We start from the raw sequence: 20,741 nt of genomic DNA, 5'->3' as shown, positions 1-20,741 counted from the left end.
TTATCACTTATTTGTTTATTACACCCTGTATAGGTTCTATTATTATATTATTTATTATTTTTATTTTACCAATGTCTCCTAAAATTTGCTTAGGGATTCGTCGAACAGTTTCATTACGTACTAAAATATTTTCAGGGTAGTAACCTATTATTTTTGCTGACAATACTAGTGCACCAGCTTTGTTATATTCCTAGATTTGCGAATTGCTCTTCTTGATTTTTAATCGTAATCCCTTTGACCTCTGGATATTTTACACGTCCAGAGACACACAAAAGCTTTGTTCCATTTAGACCGAAGCATGACAGACTATACGAATATTAAAATAAGCTTTAAAATTTTATATTTTAAAATAAATGAAGCCTATAACATTAAGATTGACGAAGGGAATACAATTAAAGATCCATGAGTAGATCTGTGTAGGTCTTAAAAAGAAACATCGTGCGTCCTTAAAAGGTGTAATTTGACCCACTTGTCTCCCTGATTCAATCAAAGGGCGGGCTTTTACGTCCCTCGACCACATTAGCCAGCCCTGATTAATTGTGGATACTCTGATCCACCCGCCATCATTATCATCAGACCTATCGTCAAATAATAAAAGGGTAGATACTTGGATCATTTGCATTCGGTATGTAATTAAAAATGGCGAAGGTAGGCAAAAATTAATGGACTTGCCATAATGTATGGCTAAGTGATTATTTACCTATGTCCAGTCAAAACTCATACACTTAATATTACATATTATAATAATCTCTTTATCTCGTCTAATTTCGCTATGCAAATCATTGAGTACAATTTGCTAGGTACCCTGATTTCATGTTCCTGATTATCCAATGACATTCGATATGCGAGCAATCATCTCAAGTTATGTTACGTCTGTGTAGAATCTTAACTCTTTTCCACCTGTTACAACTATTCTGCATTTAATTACACAACTGTTCTGATAATAATCGACTTCCGAAAAAAGTTTTATTTCTTTAATAACACTCCAAATTTTATTAAAAATATGAAGGTAAAAGTTTTGGTGTTTGGAATTCATTATAAGGTTGTGGTAAAAATAAGGCTCATATTATAATCGTTGTCGAAATTCTCCTAAAAGTTTTAAATTAAAAAGTTGAAACAATTTAAAATAGGTCAATGCTCTAATTGTTTAAACAACATGTTTTCCGTTTAATATTTATATATAGAAACGTGTTTTTCATGATAATAAGAGTTTAGTTACGTAGTATTTAGTAGTACATATTATGTGGTTTAGTGTTCATTTCTAAATGCAATAACACTATATTAATCCAGGTAAACTTTAGTAAGTATCTCACAATAATAATAAGTAAATAAATGAATAAAAGATTTTATAAATTTTACAAAAATATAATTTGTCAAGCACGCATATTTGAACATAGGTAGGTACTTAAAATGACATACAGATTTAAAACTACTCGCTACGCCACAACTGATAGGTCCACAAAGTTTCGTAATTATGGTGAACGGGGATGGAAGATTAAGAAATCTTAATTCAGCTTACACAAAACTATTTAAAGCTTGCCCTCTCTGTCTGTCTTTAACCTATCGTATGTGCATATACAACGAAAAGAAGACCTTTTATAGTCATTTCGTGAATACATTTCTTTAATGTGGTGAAAGTCGAGTTTCGAGGAACGGGAATTCCTCCCCCAGCAGGCTAAGCATAACAACATTAGAAACGGGAAAGAATAGACATTCTGACACATTGTAGTGACAAAATAGCGGATTTCCTTTTAAATTTGACACTTTGTCTATTCTTCCGTGTCTATGTTGATCATGCTAAGCCTGCAGTGCTATGTCTATTCGTCGAACACACAGGTCTTGAGCATGACGGAGATGACGCGGTAGGGGTCCGCGTTGGCGGCGGGCCGGCGGTCCTCCAGATAGCCGCGCTTGTCCTCAGACACCTGCCGCGGGATCCGCACAGAGCACCCGCGGTTCGCAACACCTGACGACAAGGAACACGGTGGTCAGAGTAAGTATACAGATATACAGTTATACAATCAGCATCCGCGGTTTGTCACCCCTGGCGAGAAGGAACAACTGATCAGAGTATATAAAGATATACAGTTATACAATCAGCATCCGCGGTTTGCGACCCCTGGCGAAAGGAACGAGTGGTAATAGTATACAATTAATATACAATTAAAGAAACAAAGTGCATTTAACACTGAAATAGTGACAGATATGTACCAACAGAGAAATTGATACATAGGCAGATGGCACGTTATTTGTTTCTCGAGCCAAAGTAATTCGTTATCTGTCAGTTTGAAGTGGCCCGGCTAAATTACATAAGACTGCCGTCTGCCTATGATTTATGAATCAACTTCTCTGATAGTATGGACAAGTAGAGGCAAGTACCATCAGCTAAATATTTTAAAAGCAAATGGCGGATGTTCGTTTTATTGACGGACTATGTCAAGACAATGTTAATCGTTGTCTATCAGTTTGACTCATTGTAACCAAATAATGAAAATCTACCGTCTGCCAATGAATCCTTATTATATCTCTGATGCCTTAACGAGGCACAGGTAGAAAGGATTAAGTACAGGATGCAATTAAACATTCCGGCCAAAGGCGAATGCCCAAAAATGTATTGACCAAAAACCCGTAATCGATTGAAACCATTTACATGTGGCATAGTAGACTACATATACGGTATCCCAAATACAATGTCCTTTTTGGATTAAACAATCACCGAGTACTTTAAAAACGATCGCAACTAATTGACTTTTCTTATAGGAATCTATGATATTCAGGACGACGCGATGCTACAAACGATAGTGTGGCGATAAGTACGTAGTAAAAACATTTTTAATACAGATGGACAGTGTTTTAATTATGTATTTATGAATTAAATGTTTAAATATTTATCACTTTTATATCTGACAGTATGAATGTTAGTTTGGTATAGAAAATAATATGTATACAATATGTACTTTTTTTTAGGATTATTAAGAACACGATATCGGTTTTTTTTTATAAAATAAGGGGGCAAACGAGCAAACGGGTCACCTGATGGAAAGCAACTATACTGTCGCCCATGGACACTCGCAACATTAGAAGAGCTGCAAGTACATTGCCGGCCTTTGAAGGTTTGCAGGTCTTATTGAAAATATAGTGACAGTTTATTTCAGAGTTTTACAGTGCGCAGCAGAAAGTTACGCAAAAAACGCATGGTGGAAGACTGCCACTCATCAAAATGACGGTACGGATTTTTTGCGTGGAGTGATGGCGAAAAGTTGCAGGAGTATGATTGTGAACAATTTCTTAGAGCACTCCCCGTGATACAACCGATAGAGAATGTAGAATGAAGCCAAGGGTGGTTTATTCTTAAAGTATATTAAATTTCATATTTTTTTAGGGTTCCGTACCCAAAGGGTAAAAACGGGACACTATTACTGAGACGTCTATGTCCGTCTGTCTGTCTCCAGGCTCTTAATCAAGAACCGCTATAGCTAGACTTCTGAAATCTTCACAGATTGTGTATACCTGATGCCGCTATAACAACAGATACTAAAAACTAAATAAAATTAAGATTCAAGGGAGGCTCCCATACAACAAACGAGATTTTTTTGCCCTTTTTGGCTCCTAATCTATTATGTAGACACATGATTTTTTACGAAATTCTCAATTATGTGTGTACTTTAATATTTAATCGCAAAATTAAAATAAAATAAATAATTAAGGGGAGCTCCCATACAAAAAACAATTTTTTCCCTACTTTCGCTCTAAAACGGTACGGAACCCTTCGTGCGCGAATCCAACTCGCACTTGGCCGATTTTTTATTTATTTAATTGCACATTATTGTCTATCAACATCGCTTTCACGAGAAAGATCACAAAAACAAACGAAATAACTAGTTAACTCGAACTTCGAAGTAGATACCACACTGTGTATCTCAGATTTATTTTTTCAAATTATCGGTTTCGGTTATGGTTTAGAAAAAAATTTATTGCATATTTTCAATCTACTATTCATGCTCTACTTTGCTGTACATAAATTATTTTAATCGACTGTGGGTTTTTTTTTGGGCATAGTCCTTTCGATAATATATTAATCCGTGTTAAAAATAAAAATACACGTATTTTTTCTTTTATAATCACTCAGTACTAAAATGTTGAGAAATAGCTTCCGAAAGTTTTCCTAAAAAACACCACAATTAATGGACACTACGCGACACCGGCGCCTCCATTATTATAATACCACCAATTATTAAAATAATAGGTAGACTTAGGGCCTGTTTCACCACTATCTGATAAAGTGTCGAATAGGCATATTCACAACTTTTTTGACAGATCTTCCATACTTGATCTGTCAAGTTAGTTGGTACCAAAAAGTGGTGAAACAGGCCCTTAAACTATATAATATATACAAGTTTGTATAGTAGTTTTGTAAATATATTTTGCCTAAAATATTCTGTAGTTGAAGAAAACAGCTAGTGCGGTTTCACAAACTTAGCGAAACAGCAATCACAAAATTTTGTACCGCAGCCACAGTAACAAATTACTTCGCGTAACATTAGAATTTGAAATTTAATCAACATATTTTGTAATGTTTGCATTAATTTAAATTCGCGCTCAGATTATAAATCCTCGAGTCAACAGGCTAAAACATATAATCAACCGTAATTAACTTTCTAAAAATGAATTTTATGTTATTTTCCATCTGGAATATTGTTCCGGTAGCGCACGAATTAACTTCGTGACGAGGAATTTTGTGTTTCACTCAAAATGACATCCCGTAACACAATTTAATATATGATACTTTCGACATAATTTATTGTCTAGAAAACCCCTTCGGTACCTTCGATGGTATAAGTTATAAATTTAAGCAGTAAATCTAATCTAGTTATAGTTATACTATGTGTTGGTTTTATCAGAGAAATCTTAGAAAGTGCCCTCAAGGCTAGGACGAAACATTGTGTAACTATAACGTTTGTATACAAAGTGAGAATCTATTATTACCAAAGGAGTTTATTTATATTTCTAGTGGTATAGAGTGTGGCTCTTGACTCGGAGGTCGTGGGTTCGATTCCCGCGTTGGAAACGTGTAAATTCCAAGTTTGGTTAGGACAATTCAGGTTGATCACCTTATTGTCTGACAAGTAAGATGATCCATGCGTCGGATGGGCATGTAAAAAGTCGGTCCTGAGCCTGATCTCTCGCCGGTCGTGTCGGTCTTCCATCCCACTGGGTTATGAGAGTGAAGGAATAGAGAGTGCTCTTGTGTACTGCGCACACACTTGGGCACTATAAAATTACTCCTGCGTAGCTGGCCTGGTTTCAATGTAACCGGCCACCGCCACCGAAACCGGTGCGGGAGCTATTATATTTATATAACAAACAAATGTAAACAGTAAACCTGAGTATTCGAGCATTGCACCGCTAACAAGCCTGGATGTCTTGGCATTCGGCATTAATTCGCCAAATGTACATCCCGTGTAAGATACACCGACATTGTTTATGTAGTATTAGCGTCTATATCCAGCGAGCTTCGAATATATCTCCCTCTATTTATTACCGCCGATCCCGCTATTGCACAATATCTAGGTAGATTCCGAAAGGCCAATATCACTTCTCGCATACGGCATGCATAATACAAACGTTAGAGCTATATCGACTCGTTGAGAATCACATTTGAATTCTATACTTGCAGTGTTCTGTGAGTGACAGTATTAGATAAGTGATGTGACTTATTTATTGGGTTTTTCGCTTCGGCTAAATTGTAAATCTCAGTTTAGTCAGCTTATCTTAAATTACAATTTGAAAACTCCAAACGTTTAGTTTGACGACTACAAACTTGCTATCAACGTTTGTTCATTCAAAAGAAGCGTAAGCAAATGAAGTGGGTGATAGAAAATAAAAAATCGGCCAAGTGCATGTCGGACTCGCGCACGAAGGGTTCCGTTTTTACCCTTTGGGTACGGAACCCTAAAAATCAAAACTAAGACCAGAAAATGTATTTTTTGTCATTCACCTCATTTATTTAAGCTTCTTTAGAGTCGAAGCTCAGACAAGGAAAATAAAAGTCAATACAACGTGATGTCCGCATACCTATTATATGCGCCTCTGACGATCTATATCATCGCAACTATATAATAATAACAAGCCCTATGTCATCGCAACTGTTAATACATGTTTGCAAAGCACTATAACAATTAACAAATAACCCATCAATATTCAATACATTACCTGCAGTAAAGTCCTTGAAACCTATTTGCAAAATACTATAACAAGGGAGCCATCAATAGTCACCTGCAGTGAAGTCCTTGAAGTTTGGCATACTAGTCTTCCCTGTAAGTCTCCTAGCGTTGTCGGCACCGCTGCTAGCATCGTACTCAGTCATGTGCGCCCCGTGCCGACGCGCCAGTTTATCTATCGCCTTCTCTATTAGCCTGCGGGGTTTCCACGATATCAATACAATTCGTCTGCAATATTGCTATGACGTACGCAAGGTTTCAATATGTTCAAGAGAATATTTTGAATAAGCAAGTATAAATTGATATGCGTGAGATCAATCGAGTTTCTTGAGAATTTATGTGAAGAAGTTGCCACTCTTTTTTACAAACTATTTGTCGTTAAAATTAAATGACAAAAAACAGTTATTGTGGGATATCCATAAGAGATAGACATAATTATACCATCGCGGAGTTTTCTGTTGACCTTTTCATTGTGTACAATACTTAGTGCATTATTTTGATAAATCTTGTAGGGTTCAGCCTGCGTTTGCGAATGTAAGCGGAAAAAATGTAATTATTTACGACATCACATTAGAAACCAATAACAGTATTTCTCCACTATTTAATGAATGTTATTATACTTATAAACCTTCCTCTTTAATCACTCTAAGAAAACTGCATCAAAATCCGTTGCGTTGTTTTAAAGATTAAAGGGAACAAAGGGACATGAGGAAAAAAAAGCGACTTTGTTTTATAATATGGTAGTGATGATGCTCAGTATACTTTCTCTTACATGTAATCATCTTATCAAATAAATACGATGACACCCAAAAACGTCGCGCTGTGCTACCTAAATAAACATTCAAATGAAGATAACCTTATATCTTTAAACGAGCAATTCTTGTATATATATAAGTATATTATATAATTGGAATCTCGGAATCGGCTCCAACGATTTTCATAAAATTTAGTATATAGGGGGTTTCGGGGGCGATGAATCGATATATCTAGGAATCATTTTTAGAAAATGTAATTTAATCCGTGTTTTATCGAATACCTCGTCGGTCAAATAGCTAGTAATATTATTATGTTAGTGAAGTATAACAAAATAACTATCTACCTACAATGTGTATAGACCATACGACTATCGGCCGTTCCCAATATTCAATCTATCTCTGGTTTGACATACAACCGATCGCAGCTAACATTGAATTGACATAAAATATATGTCTCTAATGTCTAATGTGAGCTATTCCTATCTCTAGTAGGGCAAAACCAGAGATAGATCAAATATTGGGAACGGCCGTAAGTAGATGAACGCCAATGACTATTACTCACATAATACCATCCTCCTCTCTCATCTCCTTCGTAGAGAAGTAGGCGAAGCATCCATTTCCTGGCCAGTACTCTACGGGCTGGGGCTCGAAGGAGGCGACCGCACCGTATTCCTCTGCCAGACGACAGAGGATATAGCGCGAGATCCACAGGTCGTCAGCCGCTTTGATCCCGGGGCTTGGACCGATCTAAAATGAAAAAGAGATCAAGCACATGACATGGTAAGAATTGGGTTCCATATACTTTGTGAACTGCATAATAAGAACTGACAATTTAAAAAAAAAACTTTTGTTTTGGGAGTCCTACTAAATTCCGTCATGATGTGTGATTTTTAACAGTCTGTCATAGTTTACGAGATAAGGAGAGATATGCCTGGTGGCAGGCAGAATAAAACGACAGATGTATCGTAAATTTCTTGTTAACCGTAACTTGGTACTACTAATATATATTCTGTGCCGTAGGGTACCCGACCCTAAAAGTATCCCCAAAATAATCCGAATTATTTTTTGGCCAACATTTTCTTATTGTCCTAACATAAGCTATCAGAAGAACAAACTTAAAGATTGAAATTCCATTGCGCGTTCGAAATTTAAAATTTGAATATTTTTCTTTTAAAATATCACTCTACACTCTACGCGATGAATTTTCAACAATCTGACACGGAGTTAGGGAGCGAACTCACGGCGCGGTTTTTTCCCGCGCCCGCCGCGGCTGCGGGCCCGCACAAATCAGCGGTCTCGTGAGTTCTGAAATAAAACCGCTCATTTGCGCGGGCCCGCAAACGCAGCGGGCGCGGAAAAAAACCGCGCCGTGAGTTCGCTCCCTTAGCCTATAGTAGGGGAGGTCGCGCTCAGTTTAAAAAGTCATTTCATACCGAGCGAAAATCGTTACAAAAATAGTAATCCACTAATACATAACAGCTATGATCGTCAGCCACTACATAATGGGTGGAATAAAAATTGAGAGCATCTCAAAGTTGTTGTTGGGAATCGTATTGAATTGACATTAAAAAAATCGCAATTCGCACCCAATAAAGGTTCATATCTAGATTATATACGTTTAGTTTCGGTAGGTGTTATCTTAGTTTTAGTATATAACAACAGATGGCGCTTTTAAAGTAATATGTATATAATCTTTCTATATAGTCTTCTTCACAAATATTGACTACTGAATTAATTACTTAAAATTGCTATGTGAGATAATTTTATGGTTAATTCAAACTAAAATCGCTATCCGCTGAATGTTTGCAGGTGGAAATGTCGTCTACGCGACGCCCTAGGATACATTGAGCGCGAAGTAGGGCTATATTGGTCATAACTTTTATCGGTGGCTGACGGGTTTTCCACCATCGTATTAGCGACTGACGGTTTTCTTTATTATTTACAAAGTAGAAACATTCACCTGTATAAATTTTGTACGGTTTAAAATGACTTTATATTCAAAAATTTTTTACATTTTCAGTAACGCGACTGACGTTGAATCCCCCGTCTGCAATACGGCTGACGGTAATTTTTTGGTTAATCATGACTTCAATAATCACCCATCAAAGTTTCATTCGGTATAAAATCACTTTTCGCAACTATTTTTTTTTTTTTTACAACTTTGAAATACTCTCAGTTAACATCCCACCACGGGTGCGGCGACTGACGCTGATTATATTGATTGATAAATATTAAGCTACCGCTGGACAGAAATTTGGTCGGTATGAAATGACTTAGCAAACGCTAGCACTACCTCCCCTACTACTAGAGTCAACAAAGATCGCTTGTTACTGAATTCTAAAAATATTAGCTTGCTTTACATATTTCTATAAATAACTTTTGTTCTAAATAAGGCGCACATTTTCTCTGTGTATTGCGTCGAGGACAAACTTTGTTGACAACGTCCGGTTCTTTTGTCTGTGAATTTTCCTAGAACAGGAAAACATGTAACAAGCAATTAATCTTCTGGCTATTACCCTGAACATGTTTCTGATTGTTGTGCAAAGGGCCACTGAATTCTATTTTGCCTAAGAAAAGTTAAACATAAAATAATTATAATATACTAGATGACGCCCGCAACTCCGTTGCGCCAAAATTTGTTTATCGCGCCAGAACCACAGAACCCTACATTTTACAAAAACTATCCTATGTCCTTTCCCAGGACTCAAGGTGCCAAATTTTAGGAAAATCGGATCAGCGATTTAAGCGTGAAGAGGTAACAGACAGACAGACAGACACATCTTCGCATTTATAATATTATTAAGTATAAAGTATGGATTACATAATACTTGGAAGAATATGGTAATAAACACTTAGCTATATTAACCCAATAAAATATTATGTTTTTAGTCAATTGAGCAAAAAAATATTCACGAAAGGACAGTTGTGCGTGTGATGTACTCATTCTATTTTCGTAACGCACAAACTCTAACCACACGCACACGCAACTGCACCGATTAAACAGTTACTAATTAATATGCAATCGCTTCAATAAAACTACTAGGCAATATCGAATACAACTTCCCTGGAAGTTCCACTGCGACGGCGTCGTGCCTGGATTTATTCCGTTTATTTGAACTCCGGCGAACAGACAACATCTGCAAAAGTTTCATTAATAAGAAACAACTATCTATACCTATTCCTGCTTGTATACTGAATATTCTAAATAGAAAAGTGTCTGGTTGTATCGTCTTCACCCTTAAACTGCTTAACCGATCAAAATAAGATTTGCAGGTTTCTTAATACTTTAAGTACCAGGAACACTTTGGGACACTTTTTATCACGCAAAAAAGTAAGTATTTGGAATAAACTAATTTCTGAGCGCACAAAGTTGTGGGGAACACCTAGTAAAACAATTACAATATACAAAGAAAATTTAAGTCTTTGTTTTGGTTAAAAAGCAGACATTTGACTCAGGTGTAAAGTTGACTACACAGATAAATGTTGTCCACGTGAATCCATGTATCTTTATTATTAAACAAAAAATCTGTCTATTATCTTAAGGGTGTCACACGCAGAGCAGGTAATGTAAAGATGTATATTATAGTACTGTTACGTTCTAGGGTTCGAAGGATTTGGAGAGAAAGACCTGCTGACTCTCTTAAAGACTTTATTCACAAAGTCCAAGTCACACAAGCACACACTAGGTCACAACACTTAGCACTAAGTCCAAACACTAATCACTAGGTCCAATCACTAAGCACTATCACTGTCCTAGGTCGTAGCCAAGTCGTAGGTTTCACTGGTTCACTCACTATTGACCACTTGTGTTCACTCCGAAATCGCCTTGATGATCGCTCGAACCGAACTGAACTCGCCGGGCCTGCCTGCGGCTTTTTATATGGCGAGACGAATTCCAGAAAGTTCCCGATTCACGTAAACAATTAAACAACCGTGGGAACTTTCTAGGAGGCTCGAGCATGTACCACAATAAAACTGCCGTCCTTACGATAAGTGCAGTAAGTTGAAGTTTTTGGCAAATTTAATTTAGACCTTATGAACTCAGTCATAAGGTAAAAAGGTAAACACGTAAACAAACATTGGACCTTTCTAGAAGGTTCGAGTATGTACTTGCACACCTCATGCCATCTAGTATTGAGTAGGGGACTTATGTTGCCTGTGCTCCCTCGGTAAGTTTCGCTGGTTTGTCGCTAGATGGCACCACGTGTCCGTATACCATGTACCGTAACAGTACGATACATCTCGATACATCTTTCTATAGAAATCGTCAGGAGGCCACACACAACAGCTATAATGTATATTTTTACATCTTCGTATCTTTAGATACAGAGCTATATGAAAATATACATTTATATTTTGATACATCTAAATACATCTCAATATATTTAAGTGTAAAATATACATCTCTTCTCTTCATAGGATGTTCTAAAATGTCTGTGATTATATTATGTATAATAGACAGAGACAAACAGTGCTACCACCTCACACGGCACTTCACAGCAGGTAGTCAGTTCCCCAGAGCCTAAATTTTCAATAAAATATCTTCAATCCACATCGTTCTGTTTTAAGCACATATTATTATTGTAACAATTGCGATCATCAAAATCACAATCCGAATCATTTTCTGATGAACTATCCAGTAAATCTAAAGCAAGTTACTCGAAGGGTCCATAGTATTACGACATTAAAAATAAGAACAGCCTGTATAACACCTTAGCAGCTGAAATGTGCGTCAAGCGGGGCATATACCATTGAAATGTAGGGAAAGATACATTACATTACCCGTTGTGTGTGTGATACATTAAGATAATTTAAAGCATTAAGATAATTTAAAGCATGTGATACATTAAGATAATTTAAATAATTTTATTATACATCCCGGGATGTAATTTATATTAATACACAGTTACATTACCTGCTCTGTGTGTGAAACCCCTTATGCTAATAATAAAGGAAAAATATTTGCAATTTTAACCGAACTGGTTTAAGGTACACCACTTTTTATCTCGTCAGTCGTCACAATTACTTTTTCTTCTTCCAACAAAATTATCTATTTTGTCTCAATGTGACGTTACGCCACTATGATATGGAAAACATTATGTAATTATCACATGATTACAAAATGTTTTCCAGTTACTAAAACTATTGTATTATTTAAAAAAAACTATTTGCAGGAACTATTGCAGTTAATCTATTTTTCTCTACATTTTCTACTCCCCAAGCTCCCAACAGGACTGTCTAGCGGAAAAAAGATGTCACAACACCGAATGCCACTCAAACGTTTTTTAAATCGTGCGCTTGAGGCAGTCTCTACGGTATAAGATAATATTTTAAACACTAAAATGTTGCAAGTTAAAAATTATGTCTGTCAATTTTTTAGCTGAACCAGTATAATAAGAAATGTAAAATGTAGAACTTTATAAAGTGTTTATAAAAGCAATAATTTTGTATTATATAGTTTCTATCTGTTCTAATTTTGTTTCTTTTACAAATTTGAACAATCAACATACAATAATTTGTTGATTGTTCATGGAAAATTCGTAAAACCTAAAATTACAAAATATTGTAATTTTAGGTTTTACGAATTTTCCAAGGCTCTAATTAAATGAAAAATATTAACGTTTTTTTTGTAATTAATTAATTACTAAAAAACGTTAATATTTTTCACCATCACACCGACTACAATATTAATTATATTTTGGTAAATTTTAATTACGTATGATGTTATTTTTAATAAAATATTTTGTATAAAATGTTATGATTTTCTATGAAATTATACTCCACTCGGGCTAACTTGTCGCTAGCGGTCATTGACTCCCTGTCAAAAACTTGTCATTTTCCATATAAAACCACGATTGACAATATCTGACATTTTATTATCAATCGCGGTTTATATGGAAAGTGGCAGGTTTTTGACCGCTGGCGACAAGTTAGCCCGAGTGGAGTATAAATGAAATGAAACATTTAATTTTATAAAAATTACTAATAATTTACATTTTTTATACGGAGCAGTTTGTAATGAATGTGGAAACTGACAACTTACGGTATTCCCCCAGTATTTATTAAAACATTATCTTATCCATTAAAAATAATATACAATAAATTACTAGCCGACGCAATATTTCCTAAACGGTGGAAGGAGGCACTAATAGTTCCACTACATAAGTCTGGATCCCGTCACCTGATTTCTCATTATAGACCTACATCTATCCTCAATATTTTCGGAAAAGTTTTAGAAAAATTAGTAACAAAGTCTGGCATATTAGACAAGTAATAATTCCAAACCAAAATGGTTTTGTCAGCAAAAGATCTACTGCAACCAACTTAGCGTCATTTACTTCTAAAATTTATAAATACGTAGATAAAAGAGTTCCCGTTGATGCAATTTATACGGACTTCAGTAAAGCGTTTGATAAAGTAGACCATGAAATACTTCTGCAAAAACTTTCTAATGCTGGTATCGGTGGTAGTTTGCTTCACTGGTTCTGGTCTTATTTGTTAGAACGATTATACATGGTAGTGGCAAACGGTTTCAAGTCTGACATCTTTTCTGCTACCAGTGGAGTTCCACAAGGATCACACTTGGGGCCAATTCTCTTCAATATATTTATAAATGACATTTGGAATTGTTTTGTTCATTCTGATTTTTACTTATTTGCTGATGATTTAAAGGTTATGAAACCTATAAAAACATATATAGACTCAAAATTACTTCAAGAGGACATAGACAGATTATACGATTGGTGTGTACGAAATAAAATGTTTTTAAATATAAGCAAATGTTATCAAATATGTTTTTCGCGCAATCGAAAAAACCTTCTCTCGTATGAATATAACATAAATAAGCAGGAACTAAAGTCAGTAGATGAAGTCCGCGATCTAGGAGTCATTAATGATAGCCAACTCAAATTCGATAAACATTAATAACATCGTCAAGAGGAGTTTCCAAATGCTAGGTTTTGTAATTAGGAACTCAAAAGAACTAAAGCAATCTTCTTCTAAAATTAAATTGTTCAACGCACTTGTTAGAAGCATCTTAGAATTTAACAGCATTATTTGGAATCCTTACTACGAAATATACGTTAAGTGCCTAGAAAGCGTCCAAAAACGTTTCCTCTACAATCTATCGACAAGAACACTTCACGGGTACGATAACCGGTTGAATCACTTCAAGATGATGACTCTGAATAGTCGTAGGAAAAAGATGGATCTAATCTTTTTGCATAAAATAATTAACTCTGAAATAGATTGCCCTGAGTTATTACACATGCTGGAAATAAACGCCCCCTCGAGACTACCTAGAATCAATGCTTTCAATTTATTTAATATACCAGCCTCAAATTCAAACCTTGGACTCTCAGCTGTTCTGCCAAGGATCTGTAAGGCTTACAACTGTCTCTCCAAAAGTGAAAACTTGGATATTGGTCTAAAATTAGTTCAGTATAAAAAACAGATAAATAGTGTATTTAAAATTTAAAATCTAAAATATTTTTCTGCTATGTCTATTTACCTTGAAATTCTAACTATTCTATTTTGTTGTATTGTATTGTTTGATTCTTCCAATGTAATGTTATTTTTAAAGTCATAATTATTACTCTATTATAGAATTTTGTTGTTAATTTTTATTGGTGCATGTAGTGTTTGTCTGTAAAAAGTTGTAACACTGAATGGTAATTAATTAAGTGTATCCTGTACTTTATTATAAGTGTTAGCAATTGTTGACAAACCTTTTAAAATAAATAAATAAATAAAATAAACTTTTATAATTTACTGGCAATAACGCTTGAAAACATAGATTGTTACAGCTCTGTAAATTTTCATAAGAAAATAATTATTAAGATTTATTTTTATTAGTCTTAAGTTCTTAACTTACCCCATCAAATAAATAAAGCAAAACACAGTAATTTTATAAAACAAACATAAATAATTAAGTATGAAGAATATTACATCTTTGAAATCGTCCTAATTTTTCGAAAGATATTTAAAAAATAAAATAAAATTTAATAATTTAACTACAATATTATCGGCTATATATTTTGTAGTTTGTACTTATGAAATCTTAGTCGTTGCGTAATATTGTAATTTAAAGTGATATAGACTAAGGGCTTGTTTCACCACTTCCTGATAAGTTCCGGATATGCTATCTGACAAATAGAATATGGAGTATCTACCAGATAAGTTGGGATATCCGACACTTACCAGGAGGTGGTGAAACAGGCGCTAAGCATAATATTTTAAATAACTTGACATGGCGTGGCAGAGGCCGTAGCCAAAGTCTCTTTCGTAAAAAAACGATGACGAAATTCGTTATCAAAATGTATGGGATTCGACATTAGTCTTCGCAAGCGAAATGTCATTTAGCGATGTCTTATGTCAAACCGCATACATTTTGATAACGAATTTCGTCATCGTTTTTAACCCTCGGTTGGTCGCGTGGGGTCTTTAAAAGCCCGGAGTTTGCGAAATCGAGAAAAAACTATATTTAAATTGATCGTAGCAACTCCGCTCTTTAGGTAGCTTCCTAAAAGGAATTATATTTCGATATAATTGCCATTAATCTGAGCTAGCGTGCATGTATTATGTGTTACAGATGTGTTTATTCACGCTGGGGTCTTTAAAGACCCCAGGTGAGCAACCGCGTAACTAAATTCGATTTGATATTTTCATACAGTTTTCACACCGAAATGGGTTTCTTTTGTGATTTTCCTTGTATTTTAATAATAAACCAATTAAAATGTTCGTGTGTTAATTCTTATTGTTTTATATTGCATACAAGAAGTTGTAGACGCACTTTTCCAGAAATGCATATTTTGCTATGTAGACCAAAATGATGATGATTATTTTTTGGTGATGATTAGAAACTAATTGTTGGTATATTTACCATACGTTTTAAGTATTAGAACAGGAAAATGTATAAAATGTATAAGGTTTTGTTGCTGAAAATTTGTGAATGTTTAACATTCAATAGTTTATATGTTATTTGGACTTAGATTTTTAAATTTCGATCTAAGTTATAGGAAATTTAACTGTTATTTTAGTTACTTACGCTTTTTACCACAATTTAAAAATAATGTTGATTTTTTTTAAATATTCCCAACTCACGGTTTCCACTTGAAATTTTTTGACTTCTAGTTTTAATTTGTAAGTTTTGGTTATAAGTATTAAAAATATAATTAATCTTTTGATAAAATCTGATTAACATTGAATTAAATAACAATAATTTACAGAAAATATTTAAGAAATATATAAATTTATGCCATTTTTATGTCATTTAATTTTCGGGCTTCCAAAGACCCCAGGTGACCAACGGCGTTATTTTAAAAGCGCGACCAACCGAGGGTTAACGAAAGATTCTTTGTCTAAGGGGGCAGGTCTACGAAATGCTTTGACATGGCGTAGCAACTCCTACAGTTTAGTCTAGCATATTATATCCCATTTTAATACATGCTAATCATAGTTGATGCTATAAAAATATTAAAAGAGCGACCTACTCAATATTATGACATGGTGTAGCACGTTCTACGAAATTGTAGCTTTTCGTAGCAGCTCCTACGTAAACACTAAACATGTGATGTAGCGTAGCAAGTCCTACGAAAAGTTTTGGTGTGTTTTAGTACGTCGATTTAAAAGTTTTAACGTAGTTGTAGATGCTACTTAAATTTCAACAGTGACGTGACCTACACTTAAAAATGTACTATCAGTGAAGTTGATTCCTAGGCAGAATATGGCGGAAGAAAGTAAATATGGTCGCGTTAAAGTCAAACCCATCCGTGATCTAATATTGAGTTGACATAAGCCGACCACATGACGACACGAGCCGACGACACGTAGGTTCGTCAACTGCCTAGGAAGTAGGAATCAATTTATTTGATGGTACATGTGGTGTTGTCAAAGATTTCGTGTGAGGTTTTAATAAATAAGTTTAGTTGATAGTAACAAATTGGTACATTATTGGATCACACCATTTATTATGAAAACTGTAAATGCAGTCACATTGTAGAAATTGAATTCGAAGCAATTTTGCCCCAGAGTCCAGACCCTATCTAAAATTTTATAGAGCCGTTTAATCGGCATTGATTAACAAAAGGGGTAACCAACAGCAATGTTCCGGAAAATTAACAGAAACTGCTATCGTTATGAATATAATAAGCTATATTATGTTGTATAAAAATAAAAGAAAGGTTTTTTAGGTTTTAATCTAAATAAAGACATTCAGTTATGTAGGTAAAGGGTGAATACTTACTTGAGACACGCCAGTCTTCAGAAAGACTGTTGCAATACAAAATATTTGTTTCGTGTGTCGTCCCATTCATGTGTTTTGTATAACAATAGCCTGTGATAAGTCTGTCTTGAATAAGTCTGACTTTGAGTAAGGACAGACTTATCACAGGCTTCGACTTTGGCTATCGACAAATTTGAGGCAGGGACTGGTATCTGAGGCTAAAGTGGTTCCAATTCAATGTCTATAATATTAGTGCATTAATTACAGTTATTATAATATTTTTTATGTAAATTAAGACAGTTTTGTATATCATATTAAACATGAAATATTATAATTTTACACAATATACGACATCGTCTAATCAGCGTATCAAGACAGTAGTTTACCTTTAATTGAGATTTAAATAGGTGCGCTTGATTTAACATAGCATTTATATTATAATTATATCAGTAATACCTAATACTTCAACACTACACATTGGCACTGAAAGTTCTGTGAAAGTCTCACGTATCTAGATCGTAGTAATACGATAAAATACAAAAGTTAAAGGTTACCTATAAAACGCTTCCATGAGGTCTCTCGCGACGATCCTATTCGCTCCCACCGCACAGTAGTACGGCCCGGGGGGTGAGGGGAACCCCCCGGGGGGCCAGCCCACAGGTCTACCATCCGTCGACATCAGGAAGAACTCCTGATTGAATCCGAACCACGGCTCCTCTACTTCGGCTTTCTCACTCAACAGGAGACAGTCCTTTCTATAGTTTGTCGCTGAAAATCCATAATCCTTACTATCCATACTTAATATTATAAATCTGTCTGTTATCTCTTCACGTCCAGACCACTGAACCGATTTTGCTGTTTGGTATGGAAATACTTTGAGTCCCTCGAGGTTATAGGATACTTTTTATCCCGAAAAATGCACGCTTTCCGCGCGATAAACGATTTTTGGCGCAACGGAGTTGCGGGCGTCGTCTAGTAAGTCTATAAGGCTAAAGGCGCTCGATGCATCGTTAATTAAGTGATGTAAATCGGTTTCTTATGCTAAGTACTCACATACTTGCTCGATAGTTTTACTCAAAATCGAGTAATAATTATTAATTACTGTCCGGACCGCAAAACTCACAGGTCGAAGGCTCGCATCGACCCAGCTCGAAGGCTCGCATTGAGCCGGCTCGATGGAATTAAATATATCGATTTAGAGTAAAACTATCGAGCAATACGGAATGTGTGGACGAAAGCCCGTGTCGTGGTTTTTACTCTACGTGATTGCTCGATCGAGTAAAACCGTATGTGAGTACTTAGCATTAGACAGCAAATACAGATCAAAACGATGGACTAGAAATTAGTGGTCGCCTTGTTTGATGATGAATTTATAAATATGTTCAATACTATTACTATGACTACTACTAACTAGTATTTGAGTACGAAGTTTTACTATTCCTTAATTATTATAGATCACGAGAGATATTTTTAGTCTTTAACGAAAGTTTTTAATGTTTGGTCCTACATAGTAGAATATCGAGAAGCTTTTAAAGTCTCTATCGAGCTTTTCGCTAATCTCTACGCTGAAATATCCGATCGCGATGCGGTTTGAAGTTTATACAAACTGTACGTAGGTATATAGTACATTGAATGTACTATGAACGAGATATGGTAGGATGAGCTATACAAAATAGAATGTAGTACATTCTATTTTGTATAGCTCATCCTACCATATCTCGTAAATATGAGAGTAGGGCACATCATTTTAAGTTGGACGAGCTCTACAAGAAGTACCATCAAATAAATTTATTGATAAGCAGATAGAAGGCCTACTTAATTCGATCGCGTTATCTTAAGTCAATGTCAGCCGTGAACTGTTGGCTGGATTTGACATAACGCGAACAATTTAAGTAGGTCCACCATCAGCCTATGAATCAACTTCTACTAAGGCTGGCCGCATATACACCTTTTCCATACTCGATTTCCGAATTCATTTTACGTATTCGAAAGTCCAAATAGAATCAGTAGAAAATACATTAACTGTCGCACACGTTACTTATTTTCCCAGCGGAATCAAGTCCGCACGTACGTTTCAAGTGCAAACCGGAGCGTTCGCGCGTGAAATAAACGAACGAATCGCTGGTCTCACGGAATTCCAAATCGTAATTCCATCAGGAAATCGAATAGGGAAAACGTGTGTATACGGCCAGCCTTATAGTACCAGCTTTACCTGTAGGTTGGTAATTATGTTTGTAGGTATCAGCCAGCACCAGGATATGGTTACCCCGTCGGAAGGGGTCGTGGTAGATCACTTGGGGGAAGATGAAGGTGTCAGAGTTGTCGCGCTCCGCCTGCTGAGTGTTGCTGCCGTCGAAGTACCAGATCGGGAGGTCTGGAAGTTTGATATATCTAAAGATCATCTTGGAGATATGATTGCGAAGGTGTATACGACGGCGATTATGGGGCAACCAAATGGGTATTCGTTATTGCTTATAATTTATATTGACCAACGTGGATAATCTCTGTGTCATTTGTTTACACATTGTTGATGAATCAATTTTAATTTGACTTTCAGAAAAGGTCATAGAATAGTTTTAACCCGCAAATAACAACATTTAATATACGCCACACACTTAATTAGGATTGCTCGGCAGTAATGGTATGGGACAGTGTTAACTTTGGCTTTTAACCCATTTAAAGATGGAGCCGGGTTAGCAGTAAGCGGAGCGTAGCCAGGCGCACGAAGACATGCGAAGTATTATAAACTTCGCATGTCTTATTACTATAGACTAACCTTTGTATGATTCAGGGAAGAAGTCCAAGGTTCGATCCTTGGATCGCAGGTTGATGCCAGTGCCGTCGATCCACACGTACCCGGCGAGCACGGCCTCACACGGTATCGTCAGGTCGTCATACTTCCTCATAGCTGCCTTGTTTAATACTATCGGTACGGTATTCATTGTACTCAGAATTTACTGGAACGAGTTACTCTATGAACCATAATGTAAGTACTTTTTGTATCCATAGCGGTGACACGATTTTGTATGTGATATAAATCATCCATCGTAGAGATATTATTGTTTATTATGTTTTGGTATTGGACCGGATTAAAACAATTTTATTTACGCTACTGATGAAACGTAAGGGATCTAAAACTTACCGATACTGTTTAAATCACTAATGTAATATAGTAAGACCATTCACACTAAATTTTAAAGTAAAAATGTGTAAAAAATTTATTGTTTTCACACCGTAATTTTTATTATGTCCTGTCAAAAATCAGACATTGTCGTTTCTGATTTTTTTTTCTTATTTTGACAACTTGAGTGATGTAACCTTGCGAAAAGAGATCTGTGTTTAACTCAAAGCCAAAAATAGTTAAGCAAAAAAAAATTGTAGTGATTTTTCTAAACTTCTAAAGAAGAAAAGACAGAGGAAAATATTGACAGCAAAACAAATGGCATATTTTCCTCTTAGATGACAAATGGTTTCTTCTGCAAAGATAAATTTACTTGTGGTTACAATTATTGTTTATCAGCTTATCTCTAACACATAATATTT

At 35.5% G+C, this 20,741-nt stretch overlaps 1 protein-coding gene across 2 annotated transcripts; it reads right to left on the bottom strand.

Annotated features, from left to right (window-relative positions):
* Nucleotides 1-1,783: 1,783 nt before the first annotated feature.
* On the bottom strand, nt 1,784-20,423 carry LOC121731291 (glutamine synthetase 2 cytoplasmic-like). 2 transcript variants are annotated; one of them, XM_042120662.1, is made up of 8 exons: nt 20,341-20,423; nt 19,975-20,170; nt 19,411-19,572; nt 17,753-17,966; nt 10,041-10,113; nt 7,539-7,723; nt 6,277-6,416; nt 1,784-1,966 (listed from the first exon to the last, which is right to left on the bottom strand). In XM_042120662.1, the coding sequence occupies exons 2-8, from the start codon at nt 20,138-20,140 to the stop codon at nt 1,818-1,820; spliced, it is 1,089 nt and encodes a 362-aa protein (XP_041976596.1). In that variant the 5' UTR covers nt 20,141-20,170; nt 20,341-20,423; the 3' UTR covers nt 1,784-1,817. The 2 variants fall into 2 exon arrangements, with proteins under 2 accessions (XP_041976596.1, XP_041976595.1); XM_042120661.1 differs by having other exon boundaries at nt 19,975-20,155.
* Nucleotides 20,424-20,741: the final 318 nt, after the last annotated feature.

The sequence above is a fragment of the Aricia agestis genome, chromosome 10 (assembly GCF_905147365.1).
Source record: "Aricia agestis chromosome 10, ilAriAges1.1, whole genome shotgun sequence".
Lineage (NCBI taxonomy): Eukaryota > Metazoa > Arthropoda > Insecta > Lepidoptera > Lycaenidae > Aricia > Aricia agestis.
Note: the sequence above shows the minus strand (reverse complement) of the source record. Positions and strands in the feature narration are given on the sequence as shown.